The 17,092-nt window shown below is 39.7% G+C and overlaps 1 protein-coding gene across 1 annotated transcript in view; it reads right to left on the reverse strand.

Moving 5' to 3' along the window:
* The window catches only part of nampt1 (nicotinamide phosphoribosyltransferase 1), a 51,658-nt gene that overhangs the window by 32,169 nt on the left and 2,397 nt on the right, over positions 1 to 17,092 (reverse strand). Inside the window, exons 2-3 of the mRNA XM_072267927.1 lie at positions 10,187 to 10,340; positions 2,125 to 2,228 (exon numbers count right to left, since the gene is read on the reverse strand). Of these exons, the coding sequence (XP_072124028.1) occupies positions 2,125 to 2,228; positions 10,187 to 10,340 (258 nt within the window). The remainder of the gene's footprint in view (positions 1 to 2,124; positions 2,229 to 10,186; positions 10,341 to 17,092) is intronic.

Consider the following 17,092-nt stretch of genomic DNA (forward strand, 5'->3'; position numbering starts at 1 on the left):
ACGGCAGAAGAGCGAAGAGAGCATGAGCCGGATGATGAGGGTACTTGATGATTGATGTTGCCTTCCTATAATACCGATCCTTGTAGATGTGTTCAATGGTGGGGAGGGCTGTACCCATGATGGACTAGGCTATATCCACTACTTGTAGGCTTTTCTGTTCAAGGGTACTCCCTACCAGGTTATGATACAACCAGTCAGTATACTCTTCACTGCATACCTTTAAAAGTTTGTTAAAGTTTTAGATGACATGTCAAATCTTTGCAAACCTCTAAGAAAGTTGAGATGCTGCCATGCTTTCTTTGTAATGGCACTTGCGTGCTTGGCCCAGGACAGATTCTCTGAAATGATAACACCAGGAATTTAAAGTTGCTGATCCTCTCCACCTCTGATCATCTGATGAGGACTGGCTCATGGACCTTTGGTTTCCTCCTCCTGTGGTCAATAATCAGCTTTTTGGCTTTGCTGACATTGAGCGAGCTTGAGTAAGCTTCCTTTCTATATGCTGATTTGTCACCACCTTTAATTCAGCAAATGACAGAGGTGTCATCAGCAAACTTAAATATGGCATTTGTGGTAAGATATTTGAACCAATATTAAGGATGAGGTTTCCAGATACTTGAAAGCACATGATAAAGTAGGCCAAAGTCAGCATGGTTTCCTCAAGGAAAAACTTTACCTGACAAATATGTTGGAATTCTTTGAGGAAATGACATGACAGACCGAGAAGAGTCAGAGAATGATGTTTATTTGGATTTTCAGAAGGCCTTTACAAGCTGCCACACACGAGGCTGCTTAACGAGAAACCATAGTATTACAGGAAAGATACTAGCATGGATAGAAGATTGGCTGACTGGCAGAAAGCAAAGAGTGGGAATAAAGAGGGGGCTTTTTAGATTTTATTGCTGGTGACCATCAGTATTCTGCTGGGATCACTTCTTTTCACTTTTTATGTTAATGACCTGGATGACAAATTGATGGCTTTGTGGCCAAATTTGTGGATGGTATAAAGGTAAGTGGAACAAGCAGTATTGAAAAAGCAGGGAGTCTGCAGAAGGACTTGGGCAGTTTGGGAGAAGGGGCAAAGAAGTGGCATACAGTGCAGGGATGTTTATGGTCACATTCTTTGGTAGAAGGAATAAAGGCAAAGTCTATTTTCTAATTGGGGAGCAAATTCAGAGATCAGAGGTACAAGGGACTTGGGAGCCCAAGTGCAGGATTTCCAAAAAGTTAACTTGAAGGTTGAGTCAGAAGTAAGGAAGGGAAATGTAATGTTAGCATTCATTTTGAGAAGATTAGAATACAAAAACAAGGATGTAAAACTGAGATTTTATAAAGCACTGGTCAGATTACATTTGGGGTACTATTGGGTCACTTATCTAAGAAAGGATGTGCTGGCACTTAATGTACGAGGAGCATTTGATGGTTCTGGGGCCTGTGTTTGCTGGAGTTTAGAAGAATGAGAGTGATCTCATTGAGACCTACCAAATATTGAAATGCCTAAAGATAATGGACACTGAGAGGATGTTTCCACTATAGGGAAAGTATAGGACCAGAGTGCTGTCTAGTCTCAAAATTCAAGGACTGAGAATGGGGTTCATAATAAATTAGCCATGATGGAATGGCACAGCGGACTCAATTGGCCAAATGGCCAAATTCTGCTCCTCTGCCTTATGGTCTCAAAAACAACATCAAGTGCCTATATAAAAGCTGCTGAAAAACAACATGCACAAATATAGTATTTTTATCCATGGAAATCAGCAAAGGCACCAATTCTGGGCACATAACCCATAACTAAATAAAGACAGTAACTGTGACTTCAGCAGCCAATTTAAAAATGTACACAGTATGATGAGCCAAAATATTTAAATACCTTTGAGCCCAACAGCTTTTCAAGAAAGATTATCCAGGAATGGAAGGTAAATGTTTTTAAGTTTAATTTCACCAAAGAGTCCAGGATGTTTACTAAGGCTCGTGTGTAAAATAATGCAACAGCAGAATCCTAGCAATAATTAAATGATTTGAAGTAAAGGTGTGTGTGGTGGGGAAGGTGAAAGTGGAACAGTGAATTAACAGTTGAAAGGTTGCTGAAGCAAAATAGTTTCTTGACATTCTTGAATCACCCACCTCAAGGATATAATTCCAGCCACTCTCATTAAAAACATCATGTTGAAAATGTTCTCTGTAGAGCTCTTTCGCCTCTTGAATTTTTTCCTTAGTTACAACTTTGCCTGTTAAAAATTAGACAACAGCATTTTCATGTACAGATTGATCCAAGTGTGAGATTTCCATTGTACTTATGGTAAAGCTGCTTAGATCAAGCATTCAAAACTACAGCTGTACAAAAACAAACATTCACACCCAGAAGAGATCATTTGCAGTGATTGATTATAGTTATTAGGCCATTTTGTTCCTAGTGCTAAATACTAATTCTTCTGTAATCAACAAGAAATCAAGTAAACAAGATATTAATCATACTTTATCAGAACTATTAATATACAGTTCATCACACTATTCAAAATCAAAATTACATGTGAAATTTGAATCTATTTTCCATCGATCTTTAAGATGCAAGTCATTAAATTCTTTCCAGGAAAATAATCAGAAGGCATAATAAAAGAATCTTAAAACAAGTACTTGGGAAAAATTATAAAGCAATCTGATGGGACTAGAGGCAGAATTAAACAGGGGCAATTTTGAGGGCATGAAAGCAAAGTAAACTAACAGGTAAGTTCAGGACCTGCAAAGAGAGTCAAGATGCAATGACACACTTTTAAGGAGAGTATTTCAAGTAAAAGGGATTTTTGCTGAAGGTAACTATTATAATCAATGCACCATCCTGATTAAAAAAAGTATTAAGTATACTTTTGTACAAGTGTGTACAGGCCAAAAAATTTGTACTGAATAAAAATGGTGATGGCAGAAGACATATTGCAGTTTCCATAATAGAGAATCAAGTAATATTTCAGAAGTTACTTAGAACTGAAAGTGGGATTGGGAAGGAATCAAAAATTTTGCACCATCAGGGAAGTGAACCCAGTGAAGTGTCAATGCAGGACACTGACAATATGTACTTTATCCTTGATTCTTACAAGATGATTGATGTGATGACTTCACACTCTCAATATTATCTTGCTACAGATGGGGCTCCATTAGATTTGGAAATAGCAAATATAACTCCCACCTCCTCCCTCCTTCGAGGAAATAAGGTAGGAAACTACAGGCCAGTTGGTTTCACAGCTGTTGTTAGGAAAATGTTAGAAACTATAATTAAAAACTTGATATCAGGTCACAGAAAGGGAGGAAGCCAGATTAAGGTGTGGGGGGGTGGGCACAAGCTGGCATGTCATAGGTGGAAGAGATAAATGGCAGGAGAAATCTAATAGACAAGGACAAAGGGAAGGAAAACAATCGGAGGGATGTGATGGGCAGATGAAAATATGAGAAAGATTGAAGAGGAACCAAAAAGGGATTAAAAAAAGAGAGAAGGGGGAGGGGAAGTATTTACCAGAAGTTAGAGAAAATGATGTTCATGCCATAAGGTTGGAGGCTACCCAGAGAGAATATGAGGTAATGCTCCTCCAACCTTCTTACTGTGACAGTGGAGATGGCTATGGAGAGACATGTCAGAAGGAGAATGGGAAGTTAAATTGAAACATGTAGCTATGCCTGACGATGTCCCCATTCTGCAGTTTTTTCTTCAGTCCTTTACATCTTCCACCTGTCCACCCTCAGCTTCTTATGACTTACCCTCCCCCCACTCATGCATCTTTCCCTCTCAGCTTCTTATTCTGGCTCCTGTTCCCTTTCAGATGAAGGGACTCAGCCCGAATCACTGATTGTTTATTTCCCTCCATAGATGCTGCCTGACTCGCTGAATCCCTCCAACATTTTGTACGTGTTGCTCAAAATTTCCAGCATCAACAGAATTTCTAGTTTGGAAGTAGTGGAGTCTTTAGTGTATTAAGACAGAGGTAAATTGATACAAGTGGCAAGAGATTTCTGTGGCAGAGAGAAAAAGGGAGATACATAATTAAGTTACAAGCAGGTCAGTAATGGTCAACTTAAGAGAAGGAACAGGCTTTGAGGCAGAATGGGTTACTTCTAATTTGCAAGTCCTCGGAGTATGATGACTTGCTGACTTACGATGCACTGGATAACAGATCTTCCAAAACCACTTGGAGATTCTGTAACCATCTTGGAAAACAATGCAACACCCTGTTCAAGATTGGACCAAGATAAGTAGCAATAAATTATAAACTATTTAGCCAAGCAACTCATTTGTGGAATAGCTGGAGTTCATCATAAAACAAGTCATAACAGTACATTTATAAAATCCAAATAATGAAGCAGGGTCTAAGTGTTTTTTTAATCAAAGGGAAGGAGTTCATGACAAATTAATAAAAACCTTTAAAGATGTTAACAACAAGGTGGGTAAAGATAAAACTACAGATGTGTGCTCAGATTTCCAAAAAGTATTCACTAAAGGACCACAAAAGATTACAGTAGGAAACAAGAGCTTACAACATGGAGCATTGTGTTAACGTGGGCAGAGAATTGGACAAGAAAAATAATGGGCTGCTTTCAGGTTGGCATGATGCAACTAAATTTGCTGAGAAGGTCTGATGGAAAAATAATGGGATATAAATTGCATGAAATAAGTAATTAGTTAACTGAAATATAATGAGAGAAATTTTCAGGCTATCCATATTAAATAACAAGAAAACAAATAAGACTATTGTTTCAGTAAAAAGGTAAACATTGCTGTCCTCAGACACAAGACTGCATGAAAGCAGCATACAAACAAGTAGATCAGTAATTAAGGTGACAAACATAGGAAAGTCTTACAACAGTTGTGAAGACAACCCATAGGGTTGTCCCATCACTTTTACAAAACCGTATTTACACCTGGAAGCAGTTCAGGGGTTGATTCTAACACAGGGGGATGTCTTATGAGGAAGGGTTGAGCAGACGGAAATGAATATAAATTTCTTTTGAGGGCCATTATCATGGAAATTTTCCATGCAAGTCTAAGAACTCTGCATTTTTGTCTATCCACAGGAACATTTCACACCCTGCTTATTAAGAACCCAGTTCCTTCAAAGTATTATTATACCCCCAACAACTTTTCAGGAAGACAGTTTCCAGTACTCTTAATCCTCAGAAAATACAGTCTTATCTATCTTAAGTGGATAACAATTTGGGCAACTCATTTTCAAAATAATGACGCTCATTTCCGCATTCTCTCACAAGAGGAATCATCTTTCCACAGCAAACACACAGGTCAGGTAGCATCTGTGGCATCATCTCTCCACATTCACTTTATCAAGGCCCCTCATGATTCTACATCATTCCACTCTTCTAAATTGCCAACGATACAAATCTAACTGTCCAAACTCCTCTTGGAAATATACCATCCCAGGTATTAGCCTCGTAACTTTTCTTGAACTATTCCTAATACATTAGCATCTTTAACCCAGGAAACCAATTCTGTAAACTATACTCCAGATATGATATGACCAATGCCCCATATAACTGAAAAACAACTTCCCTTCATTTCTACTGCAATAAATGATCACATTGTTACCTTTCTAAATTACTTGCTATCTGCAAATTAACCACTAGCAAATCATTCTGAGGTGTCCGGTTTCTGCTCTAAACCTAAACTTCATGGAACATCCAAATTAGAGTAGCAGTGCACAACCAATCAAACAGACAGGGCTTAATAAAGGAAATATCCATATGGACTAAATGGACGTGTCTGCAGAACATGTAAAAGGTTAAAGACAGCAATTGGAAACAGCATGCACTGAGAACATGCACTGAGAAGAGCATAGATTCTGCATTCTGAAATTTAAGGCAGAAGTGGATAATAAGATGATATTACTCAAATCACCACAGTAGCATGGCATTAGCATAATGCTATTACAGCTTGGGGCGTCAAGAGTTAAATTCCAGCGCCACCTGCAAGTAGTTCATACGTTCTCCCCGTGACTGCACGAGTTTCCTCTGGGTGCTCTGGTTTCCTCCCACAAACCAAAGACCATAAGACACAGGAGCAGAATTAGGCCATTCTGCCCATCAAGTCTGCTCTAACATTCCATCATGGCAGATCTCAGATCCCACTCAACCCCATACGCCTGCCTTCTCGCCATATCCTTTGCTGCCCTGACTGATTAGGAAACTACCAACTTCCGCCTTGAATATACTCACGGACTTGGCCTCCACTGCAATCTGCGGCACAGCATTCCACAGATTCTGGCTTAAAAAATTCCACCTTACCTCTGTTCTAAAAGGGCGCCCCTCAATTTTAAGTCTGTGCCCTCTAGTTGTGGATACCCCCACCACAGGAAACATCCTCTCCACATCCACCCTATCTAGTCCTTTCAACATTCGGTAGGCTTCAATGAAGTCCCCACACATTCTTAAAAATTCCAGTGAGTATCGGCCCAAAGCTGTCAAACATTCTTTACATGTTAACCCCTCGTGAATCATCCTTGTGAACCTCCTCTGGACTCTCTCCAATGTCAACAAATCCTTTCTGAGATAAGGGGCCCAAAACTGTTGATAATACTCCAAGTACGGCCTGACTAGTGTCTTATAAAGCCTCAGCATTATCTCCTTGCTTTCACATTCTATTCCCCTTGAAATAAGTGTCAACATTGCATTTGCCTTCTTTACCACAGACTCAACCTGTAAATTAACCTTCTGGGAGTCTTGCATGAAGACTCCCAAGTTCCTCTGCACCGCTGATGTTTGAACCTTACAAAGGGTAAGGGTAAGGGTCAAGAAAGTATGGAAGGTAAAGAAGACTCCACATTAGAAATGTAGAGCAGAAGGTCATCAGCATAAAGCGACACTTTGTGAGTAATACCCCTCCTTAAAATACCAGTGATATCATCAGGTTCCTAGAAAGCAATAGCTAAAGGTTCTAAGATCAAATCAAAAAGCAAAGGACTCAAAGGACAACCTTGTCTGGTTCCACGTTTAAGTTTAAATGGTTTGGAATTCTGAGAGTTAGAAAGAACTTGAGCAGAGGGAGATAAGTAAAGTAATTTAATTCATTGAATAAAATCGGGCCCAAAGTTAAACTTGTCTAAAGTTTTAAATAAGTAATTCCATTCAACCCAATCAAAGGCTTTCTTAGTACCTAAGGATATCGCACATTCGGATATCTCTTTAGAAGCAGAATAAATAACATTAAATAAACGATGAATATTAAAGTGGGAGTATCGATTTTTGATAAATCCAGTCTGATAATCAGAAATAATAGATGGCAAAATATTTTCAATCCTACGAGCCAAAATTTTAGTATCAACATTAAGTAAGGAAATTGGTCTATAAGAAGAACATTCAGTTGGATCTTTATTCTTTTTAAGAATAAGTGAAATAGAGGCTTCATAAAAAGATTGTGCTAACCTACCTAATTTAAAAGAGTCCAAAAGGGCTGAATATAAGTGAGGAATAAGCAAAGAGGAAAGAGCCGCCTAACTCTCCAGAAAATCCATTAGGACCCGGAGCCTTCCCCGAGTGCAAAGAGTGAACAACCTCGGCAATTTCCTCATAAGAAATGGGTTGATCCAGCAATTTTCGATTATCATCAGAAAGTGTAGGAATGTTTAATCGATCTAAGAAATTATTCATTACAGTATTATCTTTAGGAGGATCAGAACTATAAAGTTTAGAATAGAATTCTCTAAAAGTATCATTTATTTCTAAATGATCAGATGTTTTATCACCATTAGCTTTACAAACCTTTAATTTGGAGTTTAACTATAGAGGTCTTTAATTGGTTAGCCAACAGTTTACCCATTTTATCTCCATGAACATAAAACTGACTTTTATCTTTTTATTCAATTGGGTAAGTTAAAAGCAGATCTAATTTACTGGTTATTGTAAATTGTCCTGTGATTTGGCTAGGGTTAAATAGGTGGGTTACTCGGGGGGGGGGGGGGGGCTCATAGGGCTGCAAGGACCTGTTCCATGTTGTATCTCTAGATAAAGAAATAAAACATACAGGGACTAATGGCAGTGCAAGGAGGACTTATACCAAGCAAATCAGGCAGCAGCTTCCAGTATTTCATACTTCTGTTATGCCTTCAGATCTACAAGTTTAAGTCAAAGATACAGGCTGCAATACAGCCTCACCAACATCAATACTTAAGAGATGGGATTTCTTTCTACAAAAGGAGGTTGAGGGGAGACCTGGTTGAAGTCTAAAAAAATGAAAATAGCTTGGTTAGAGCAGATAGACTGACAATGTTGTTGTTTATAAGAAGACGTACAATACAAGACCATCAAATAGATCAAGAAAATCAGAGGGCCAAGCAGCATTTGTGGAGAAAAGTATTCAATCACCTTTTTGGGTCCAGACTCACAATCTAGACTAGATGACCACAAAATAAATATTGATTGTCCATTTCCCTCTATACACACTTGCCTGCCTGATCTGCTGAATGCCTCCTGCATTTTACTTGTTACTTCAGCATCTGCAGTCTCCTGTGCCTCCACATCAAGAAACAAAACTACAAAAGCTGGAAAACTTAGATAAATAAAACAACAGATTTAAATAAGAACAGAGGAGATTGTTGAGAAGCTAGTAAGTACCATAGCTTAGATAAAACTAAAGAATTGGTGAAATCATAGTTAAGTAAATATGTTCATTGATGTTTCCCACCAAAAATAAAATGTTCTGTTTCTGATAATTTAACTTGCACATGGAATCTTGATTCTTGAAGTAGATGTTGGACAACTGACATGCATCACCCTTAAATATTGTCCTTCTCTCAACTCCCACACATTCTTCTAAATATTACTTTTAATATACTTTCAAATTTGAGCTTCTACATCCAACTTCATACTTGCTGTCATCAAATGAGGCTAACAAGTGGGGTCTGTACTCTGTAAAATGAGGAGGGATCTTACAAGATCTGAAGTGGGTGTGACATGATTGACATCATAATGTTTTCTTGATGAGGGTTAAGTTACTTAAATCCAAACTATGTCAAAATGTCCTCTTCTAAAGGGCGAGGGGAGGGGGTCTCTTGAATTCTCTACTTGTGGAAGTGAGATCAGAGGTATTAAAACTCTGTGAAATACTGGGGAATTGAGAGTAATGGAATCTAGTATAGAGGAGGTGAAGCCTGGAGTTACATCAGTCATGATTATATAGAACTGGGATGAGGAGAGGATGGGGTATAAGAGCAGGCTTGAGTGTACCAGGTGACCTACTCTTGTTCCCATTTTCCCCGGTATTGTGTTCTTGACAATACTTTAATTTAAAATACAAGTCTGATGAGCAGATTTCCCTTATAAATTTTATCTCACAGGATCAGAGGCAAAGGGACAGCAAGCTGCTGCTCCAAAAACTGGAATAGTTTTGATGCTGACTGCAAAAGGCAGGATAAGGCTTGCAAATGACCAACATTAAACAGTACCAATGCACAGAGTTGCATGCACTCCTGCTCAACTGGAAAAAGCCTCAAATGGATTTTTATACAGTACTTGAATACAAATTTAGTGACCGTAAGATCTAGGAACCTTTGACCATATACACAAACAAATTAAACTATCTTTTGGTGTGTGATTTTTGTATTCAATTTACAGAATTAAAGAATCCCAATAATTAATGTTAATAATTTCTGTACAGAATCATACACAGCAACAATAGTACAAATGATTTGAATTAGAGATCTAGTTAGGCCTTATTTGAGTCAGAGACAGAGGCCCATTGACCCATCAAGTCCACACCAACTATCAACCATCCATTTACATTAATTCTTTTTTATTATTATTCTTACATTATCAGTTTCTCATGGATTCCATCATTCACCCACAAACTAGGGGCACTTTACAGTGCTCAATCAACCTACCAACATACACGTCTTAGGGACATAGGAAGAAACCAGAGCATCCAGAGGAAAACCGCAGCATCACAGGGAGAGCATGCAAACTCCACACAGATGGTACTGGAGATCAGGATTAAACCAAGGTTTCTGGTACCATGAAGCATTGGCTCTAACAGCTGTGCTACTGTGCAATCAATTGAAACCTGAAGATTGCTAATCTGACCTAAACAGGAAAATATCAGGCCAAGTAGAATCAGAGCTAGTAGTGGAGGTTCAATATAAATAATATTGTAAATATTTTAAGTACTGATTTATCAAGACCATACTTTAAAAAATCATACCTGCTAGATATTTCTTCAGAATGTACTGCAAACCATAGAACACAGTTTCATCATATTGCACCTTGTTGGATTTATTTTCCGTCCGCTTTTCGCGACATTCAAAGTAAGAATAGACCTTGGTTGTATTGGGTGGATATTGCTGATAATGAGTCACCTTGAAATAGATAAAATGGAAGACAATAAATACAGCTCATCTCCACATGAAACTGATTACTTTTACTGGATTAAAACAAAGTGTGTACAGGCACCTCTGTCTGGTTCAGAACATCTTTGGAAACACAACAGATGCCAAAAAAAAGCAAAGTTCACAATCACCAGCTGCTCCTTCAACTCCGGCCAGGATTTGATTAGAATAATATAACAAGGTAAACCGGTGCCAATTCTATGTACAAACCCATAATGTAGATAATGCTTAATTTGGAGTAAACAAGGAGAATAATGACCAGTTACAGAACTGGTGGTATCAGCAGGTATGAGGCATCAGTGGACAATAGTGGGAGAGTAGAAATGTGGTATTGAGATAGATAATCAACCATGATTATACAGAATGGTGGCAAAGGCTCAAAAAGTTCAAATGGCTAAATCCTGCTTATGTTGAATGAACAATTTGATTAAAATCAGTAGCAGCAATATTCACAATTGTATAAATTTGATTTTAGACACTTAATATTCAGCAAGTCAAACAATGCAACCCTCTCTTTTGTATTGCCATTTTCTTGAATAAATGGTAAATTCTGGGTCTGTTGTCAAGCAGAAGGGATCCATTTGAGCTAATGTGCAATATCAGTACAACATAATTTGCACTGTCACAATTCTGAGAAATATTGTCATTTGACCTAATGAGAATGCTTCGCAAACTATTTCATGTTGAACAGATCCCTTGATTAAAAGACCAGTTTGGTGCAATCATCCAGCAAGTAGCAGGTGACAGATGGAGGATATTCAGCAAATTGCAAAGGCAACACAGAAGCTAAAGTTTCAGAAGGACAATAGTTATAATTTTAGAGAAACCAATGAATGCACATTAGCTCAAATGGTTTCCTTTTGCTTGACAACATAAACTCAGAATTTACCATTTGAAGACTTGTTCTGTTCCTCAACCAGCTATATTTCCTTTCAAAGGAAATAGATCCTTAAAAAAATGAAGTCAGCAGCTTGGATGTAGTGTTAGAAACTTTGAAAGTATAAAGTTAAAAAAGGCTATACTTCGTTCACAACAAACTTGCAGACTTTGCCCGATTTTATAGAAAATTGCAGAGTATTGATGGCTTTTCCTAATGTTGCCTCTTGAAGTTAGGTAGAGGAATCAGAGCCAAAGGTGTAGGTCAGAACTTGCTGCCAGCTCATCAATGACCTACACAGCATGCAAGATGTTACTTTTTCAGGGATCCACCACGTCTGAACTTGCCAACTCCTTAATAGCAAAGTTCTATGCAGTGGCTGGGTCTTGTATGATGCAATTCAGCACATGGAGGGGGCAGGGAGGCAAGAACAAGCCTCATCACCACTGGATTAACCAGCTTTCAAAAGTATCAAATTTGTCAATGCCTATTAAACAATTAAAGAGTGGTAAAATTAACAGAAACACAGATAATTCAAAACATAACTATAATGTCATTAATACTCTTGTTTTGCTTCAGTCAAATTAATGGTCCTAGTCTCGCTAGATCCACTTAAGTACCAGAGACTTAAGTGTGTACTCTGCTGTTGGAATCTTGAACTCACAGAAAAAATGCCCACAATTCCATGTGTAACTACCAGCACTTCTTTTAATTTCAGAATCAACCCATGATCCTTCACTGATGCCCAGTCGAATGTGTGCCCCTCTTGATCTTCATGGGTAGAGACTAAGGAGAGATGGTCATGCCGCTTTACAGCATTCGACTGGGCAATGAGTCATAGCGCAAGCAAGCACGTGTCATGCAAGGGAAATCCTAGAAGCATGGCGTTCCATCAGCAATTCTGTACACAAACATGTAGATCTTGATCCTATTTATGAGTCCATACGAGAAAAATTCCAGACCACGAAGTTCAGCACATAGCCAATCAGCCATGGTACTTCCTCCCCACATCACAATTGAATTTCCAAAATGTAGAATCAGCTGATTGAAAAGTATATAAATGCCAAAAATTCAAAGGACACACCACAATAAACAACGCCACTGATGATAGACATTTCTTATCGACATTAAGAGGATGTGCTGAAGCTTTTAAAAAGCATTAAGTTAGATAAGTCACCGGGACCAGATGAAATAATACCCCAGGCTACTGTGGGAAGCGAGCGAGGAGATTGCTGAGCCTCTTGTGATGATCTTTGCATCATCGATAGGGACGGGAGAAGTACCGGAGAATTGGAGGGTTGCAAATGTTGTTCCCTTGTTCAAGAAAGGGAGTAGAGATAACCCAGGAAACTATAAGACCAGTGAATCTGACTGCAGTGGTGGGCAAGTTGTTGGAGAAGATCCTGACAGGCAGGATTTATGAGCATTTGGAGAGACATAATCTGATCAGGGATAGTCAGCATGGCTTTGTCAAGGGCAGATCGTGCCTTATGAGCCTGATTGAATTTACACTAGATTTCGTGTTGTGCAATGAACCGGATTTGATCAGGGACCTCGAGGCAAAAGAGCCATTAGGAGGTACTGACCATAATATGATAAGTTTTAATCTACAATTTGAGAGGGAGAAGGGAAACTCGGAAGTGTCAGTATTACAGTTGAACAAAGGGAACCATGGTTCTATGAGGGAGGAGCTGGCCAAAGTTCAATGGAACAGTACCCTAGCAGGGATAACAGTGGAACAGCAATGGCAAGTGTTTCAGGGAATAATGTGGAAGGTGCAGGATCAGTTCATTCCAAAGAGGAAGACAGATCCTAAGGGGAGGCCGTGGCTGACAAATGAAGTAATGGACAGTATAAAAATAAAAGAGAAGAAGTATAACATAGCAAAGATGAGTGGGAAGCCAGAGGATTGGGAAATTTTTAAAGAGCAACAGAAGGTAACTAAAAAGGCAATGCGCGGAGAAAAAATGAGGTACGAAGGTAAACTAGCCATGAATATAAAGGAGGATAGTAAAAGCTTCTTTAGGTATGTGAAAAGGAAAAAGATAGTTAAGACCAAACTTGGGCCCTTGAAGACAGAAGAGGGTGAATTTATTATGGGGAACAAGGAAATGGCAGACTTTGGATCTGTCTTCACTAGGGAAGACACAAACAATCTCCCAGATGTAATAGTGGCCAAAGGACCTAGGGTAATGGATGAATTGAAGGAAATTTATATTAGGCAGGAAATGGTGTTGGATAGGCTATTGGGTCTGAAGGCTGATAAGTCCCCGGGACCTGATGGTCTGCATCCCAGGGTACTTAAGGAGGTGGCTTTAGAAATCATGGACGCATTGGTAATCATTTTCCAATGTTCTATAGATTCAGGATCAGTTTCTGTGGATTGGAGGGTGGCTAATGTTGTCCCTCTCTTCAAGAAGGGAGGAAGAGAGAAAACAGGGAATTATAGACCGGTTAGCCTTATGTTGGTGGTGGGAAAGATGCTGGAGTCAATTATAAAAGATGAAATTACAAAACATCTGGATAGCAGAAACAGGATTGGTCCGAGTTAGCATGGATTTACGAAGGGGAAATCAAGCTTGACTAATCTTCTGGAATTTTTTGAGGATGTAACTATGAAAATGAACAAGGGAGAGCGAGTGGATGTAGTGTACCTGGACTTTCAGAAAGCCTTTGATAAAGTCCCACATAGGAGATTAGTGGGCAAAATTAGGGCACATGGTATTGGTGGCAGAGTACTGACATGGACTGAAAATTGGCTGGCCGACAGAAAACAAACAGTAGCGATTAACGGGTTCCTTTCGGAATGGCAGGCGGTGACCAGTGGGGTACCGCAGGGTTTAGTGCTGGGACCGCAGCTGCTTACAATATATATATTAATGATTTAGATGACGGAATTAAAAGTAACATTAGCAAATTTGCTGATGCCACAAAGCTGGGTGGCAGTGTGAAATGTGAGGAGGATGTTATGAGAATGACTTGGACAGGCTGGGTGAGTGGGCAGATGCAGCTTAATGTGGATAAATGTGAGGTTATCCACTTTGGTAGTAAGAACTGGAAGGCAGATTAAATGGAGTCAAGTTAGGAAAGGGGGAAGCATGATGAGATCTAGGTGTTCTTGTACATCAGTCACTGAAAGCAAGCATGCAAGTACAGCAGGCAGTGAAGAAAGCTAATGGCATGCTGGCCTTCATAACAAGGGGAATTGAGTACAAGAGCAAAGAGGTCCTTCTGCAGCTGTACAGGGCCTTGGTGAGAGCACACCTGGAGTACTGTGCACAGTTTTGGTCTCCAAATTTGAGGAAGGACATTCTTGCTATTGAGGGAGTGCAGCATAGGTTCACAAGGTTAATTCCCGGGATGGTGGGACTGTCATGTCGAAAGATTGGAGCGACTGGGCTTGTATACTCTGGAATTTAGAAGGCTGAGAGAGGATCTTACTGAAACATATAAGATTAAGGGATTGGACACGCTGGAGACAGGAAGCATGTTCCCGCTGATGGGTGAGTCCAGAACCAGAGGCCACAGTTTAAGAATAAGGGGTAGGCCATTTAGAACGGAGTTGAGGAAAAACTTTTTCACCCAGAGAGTGGTGGATATATGGAATGCTCTGCCCCAGACAGCTGTGGAGGCCAAGTCTCTGGATGCTTTCAAGAAAGAGATGGATAGAGCTCTTAAAGATAGCGGAATCAAAGGTTACGGGGATAAGGCAGGAACTGGATACTGATTACGGATGATCAGCCATGATCACCGTGAATGGCGGTGCTGGCTTGAAGGGCCGAATGGCCTGCTCCTGCACCTATTGTCTATTGAATTCTTTGAGGATGTAACAAAACACATTTGTGAAGGTAGAACAGTGGATGTAGTGTATATAGATTTCAGTAAGGCATTTGATAAGGTTCCCCATGCAAGGCTCCTTCAGAAGTAAGGAGGAATGCGATCCAAGGAGACCTTGCTTTGCGGATCCAGAATTGACTTGCCCACAAAAGGCAAAGGGTGGTTGTAGATGGTTCGTATTCTGTATGGAGATCGATGACCAGTGGTGTTCCGCAGGGATCTGTTCTGGGACCCTTCCTCTTTGTGATTTTTATAAATGACCTGGATGAAGTAGTACAAGGGTGGGTTAGGAAGTTTGCTGATGACACAAAGTTGGGGGGTGGTGTGGAGGGTTGTCAGAGGTTACAGCAGGACATCGATAGGATGCAGAACTGGGCTGAGACGTGGCAGATGGACTTCAACCCAAATAAATATGGAGTGGTTCATTTTGGTAGATCAAATCTGAAGACAGAATATACAATTAATGGTAAGACTTTTGGCAGTGTGGAGGATCTAAGTGATCTTGGGGTTAGTGCCCATAGAGCACTCAAAGCTGCTGTGCAGGTTGACAGTGTTGTCAAGATAGCATATGGTGTGTTGGCATTCAAGAACTGTGTGATTGAGTTCAAGAGCAGTAGGGTAATGTTACAGCTATACAAGGTCTTGGTCAGACCCCACTTGGAGTAATAGTTCTGGTCACCCCATTGCAGCAAGGATGTGGACACTATAGAGGAAGTGCAGAGGAGATTTACAAGGATGTTGCCTAGATTGGAGGGCATACCTTATGAGAACAGGTTGAATGAACTTTACCTTTTCTCCTTGGAGCGGCGGACGATGAGAGGTGACCTGATAGAGGGTGTGTAAGATGATGAGAGGCATCGATTGGGTTGATAGTCAGAGGCTTTTCTCCCAGGGCTGAAATGGCTAACACGAGGGGAGCACAGTTCTAAGGTGCTTGGAAATAGGTACCGAGGGGATGTTAGGGGCAAGTTTTTCCATACAGAGTGCGTGGAATGCACTGCCGGCGGCGGTGGTGGAAGCAGGTACAATAGAGCCTTTTAGATAGGTACACGGAGCTTAGAAAAATAGAGGGTTATGTGCTAGGGAAATTCTAGGCAGTCTCTAGAGTAGGTTACATGGTTGGCACAACATTGTGGGCCGAAGTGCCTGCATTGTGTTGTAGATTTCTATGTTCTATTATGTCTCCTTGCATGGAGACAAACTATTAGCACGAAATTCCCAAGATCGGAGAACAACTCAACCTAGTATGTTCTTTATATGCCACCAAAATTAACTATCCAGTGAAGAAACAACTTGGGAAACTGCTGGTAACAGTTTAAACCTGTTTTTTGAGCTGTCCTCCTCAGAGTTGAAAATCAAGCAATTATTTTATGTATAAATGCACACCCAGACACTGAACCAAGCTATGAAAATTTAACAATTAACCCTTATGATTAGCTCATATGTACTAGAAGAGTTAGACACTGTTATAGTCAAAGGTGAATCACTCACTGAACCAGTAAGACTAATTCTGAAAATTACTACACTTGTTAGCAATAAGCCTCAAAAACCAGCACCCAGAAAAGTAGGGGGGAAAATCATACCAATATTTTCCAGTGATTAAATGCTAACAATGAATTCTAAGTTTCTTGAATGTTTCTCTTTAACATGTGTGTCTTGATTTAAAACCTAGTTGCAATTATCCAAACAGTAAAGGAACACTGAATACTCTAGCACAGTACAAGCCCTTCAGTCCATGATGCTGTGCTGGCCATTTAACATACTCCAAGATCAATCTAACCCTTCCTTCCTACAGAGAGCCCCCATTTTTCTATCATCCATATTTCTTAAACAGCAATTAGTGATGACTTGGAATCAGTACCCATAGGAAAGGTGGTAAGGGAATCCATTGGATTTTGAAAATGGAAAAATAACTCAGTACACAATGATCAAGAGAAAGGAACTACTTCTGGATATGATACTGTGATTCTGATTTTTTTAAAAACTTCTTAAGCCTCTTCTACAGCAA

Source organism: Mobula birostris, chromosome 9, assembly GCF_030028105.1.
Source record: "Mobula birostris isolate sMobBir1 chromosome 9, sMobBir1.hap1, whole genome shotgun sequence".
Classification (NCBI taxonomy): Eukaryota; Metazoa; Chordata; class Chondrichthyes; order Myliobatiformes; family Myliobatidae; genus Mobula; species Mobula birostris.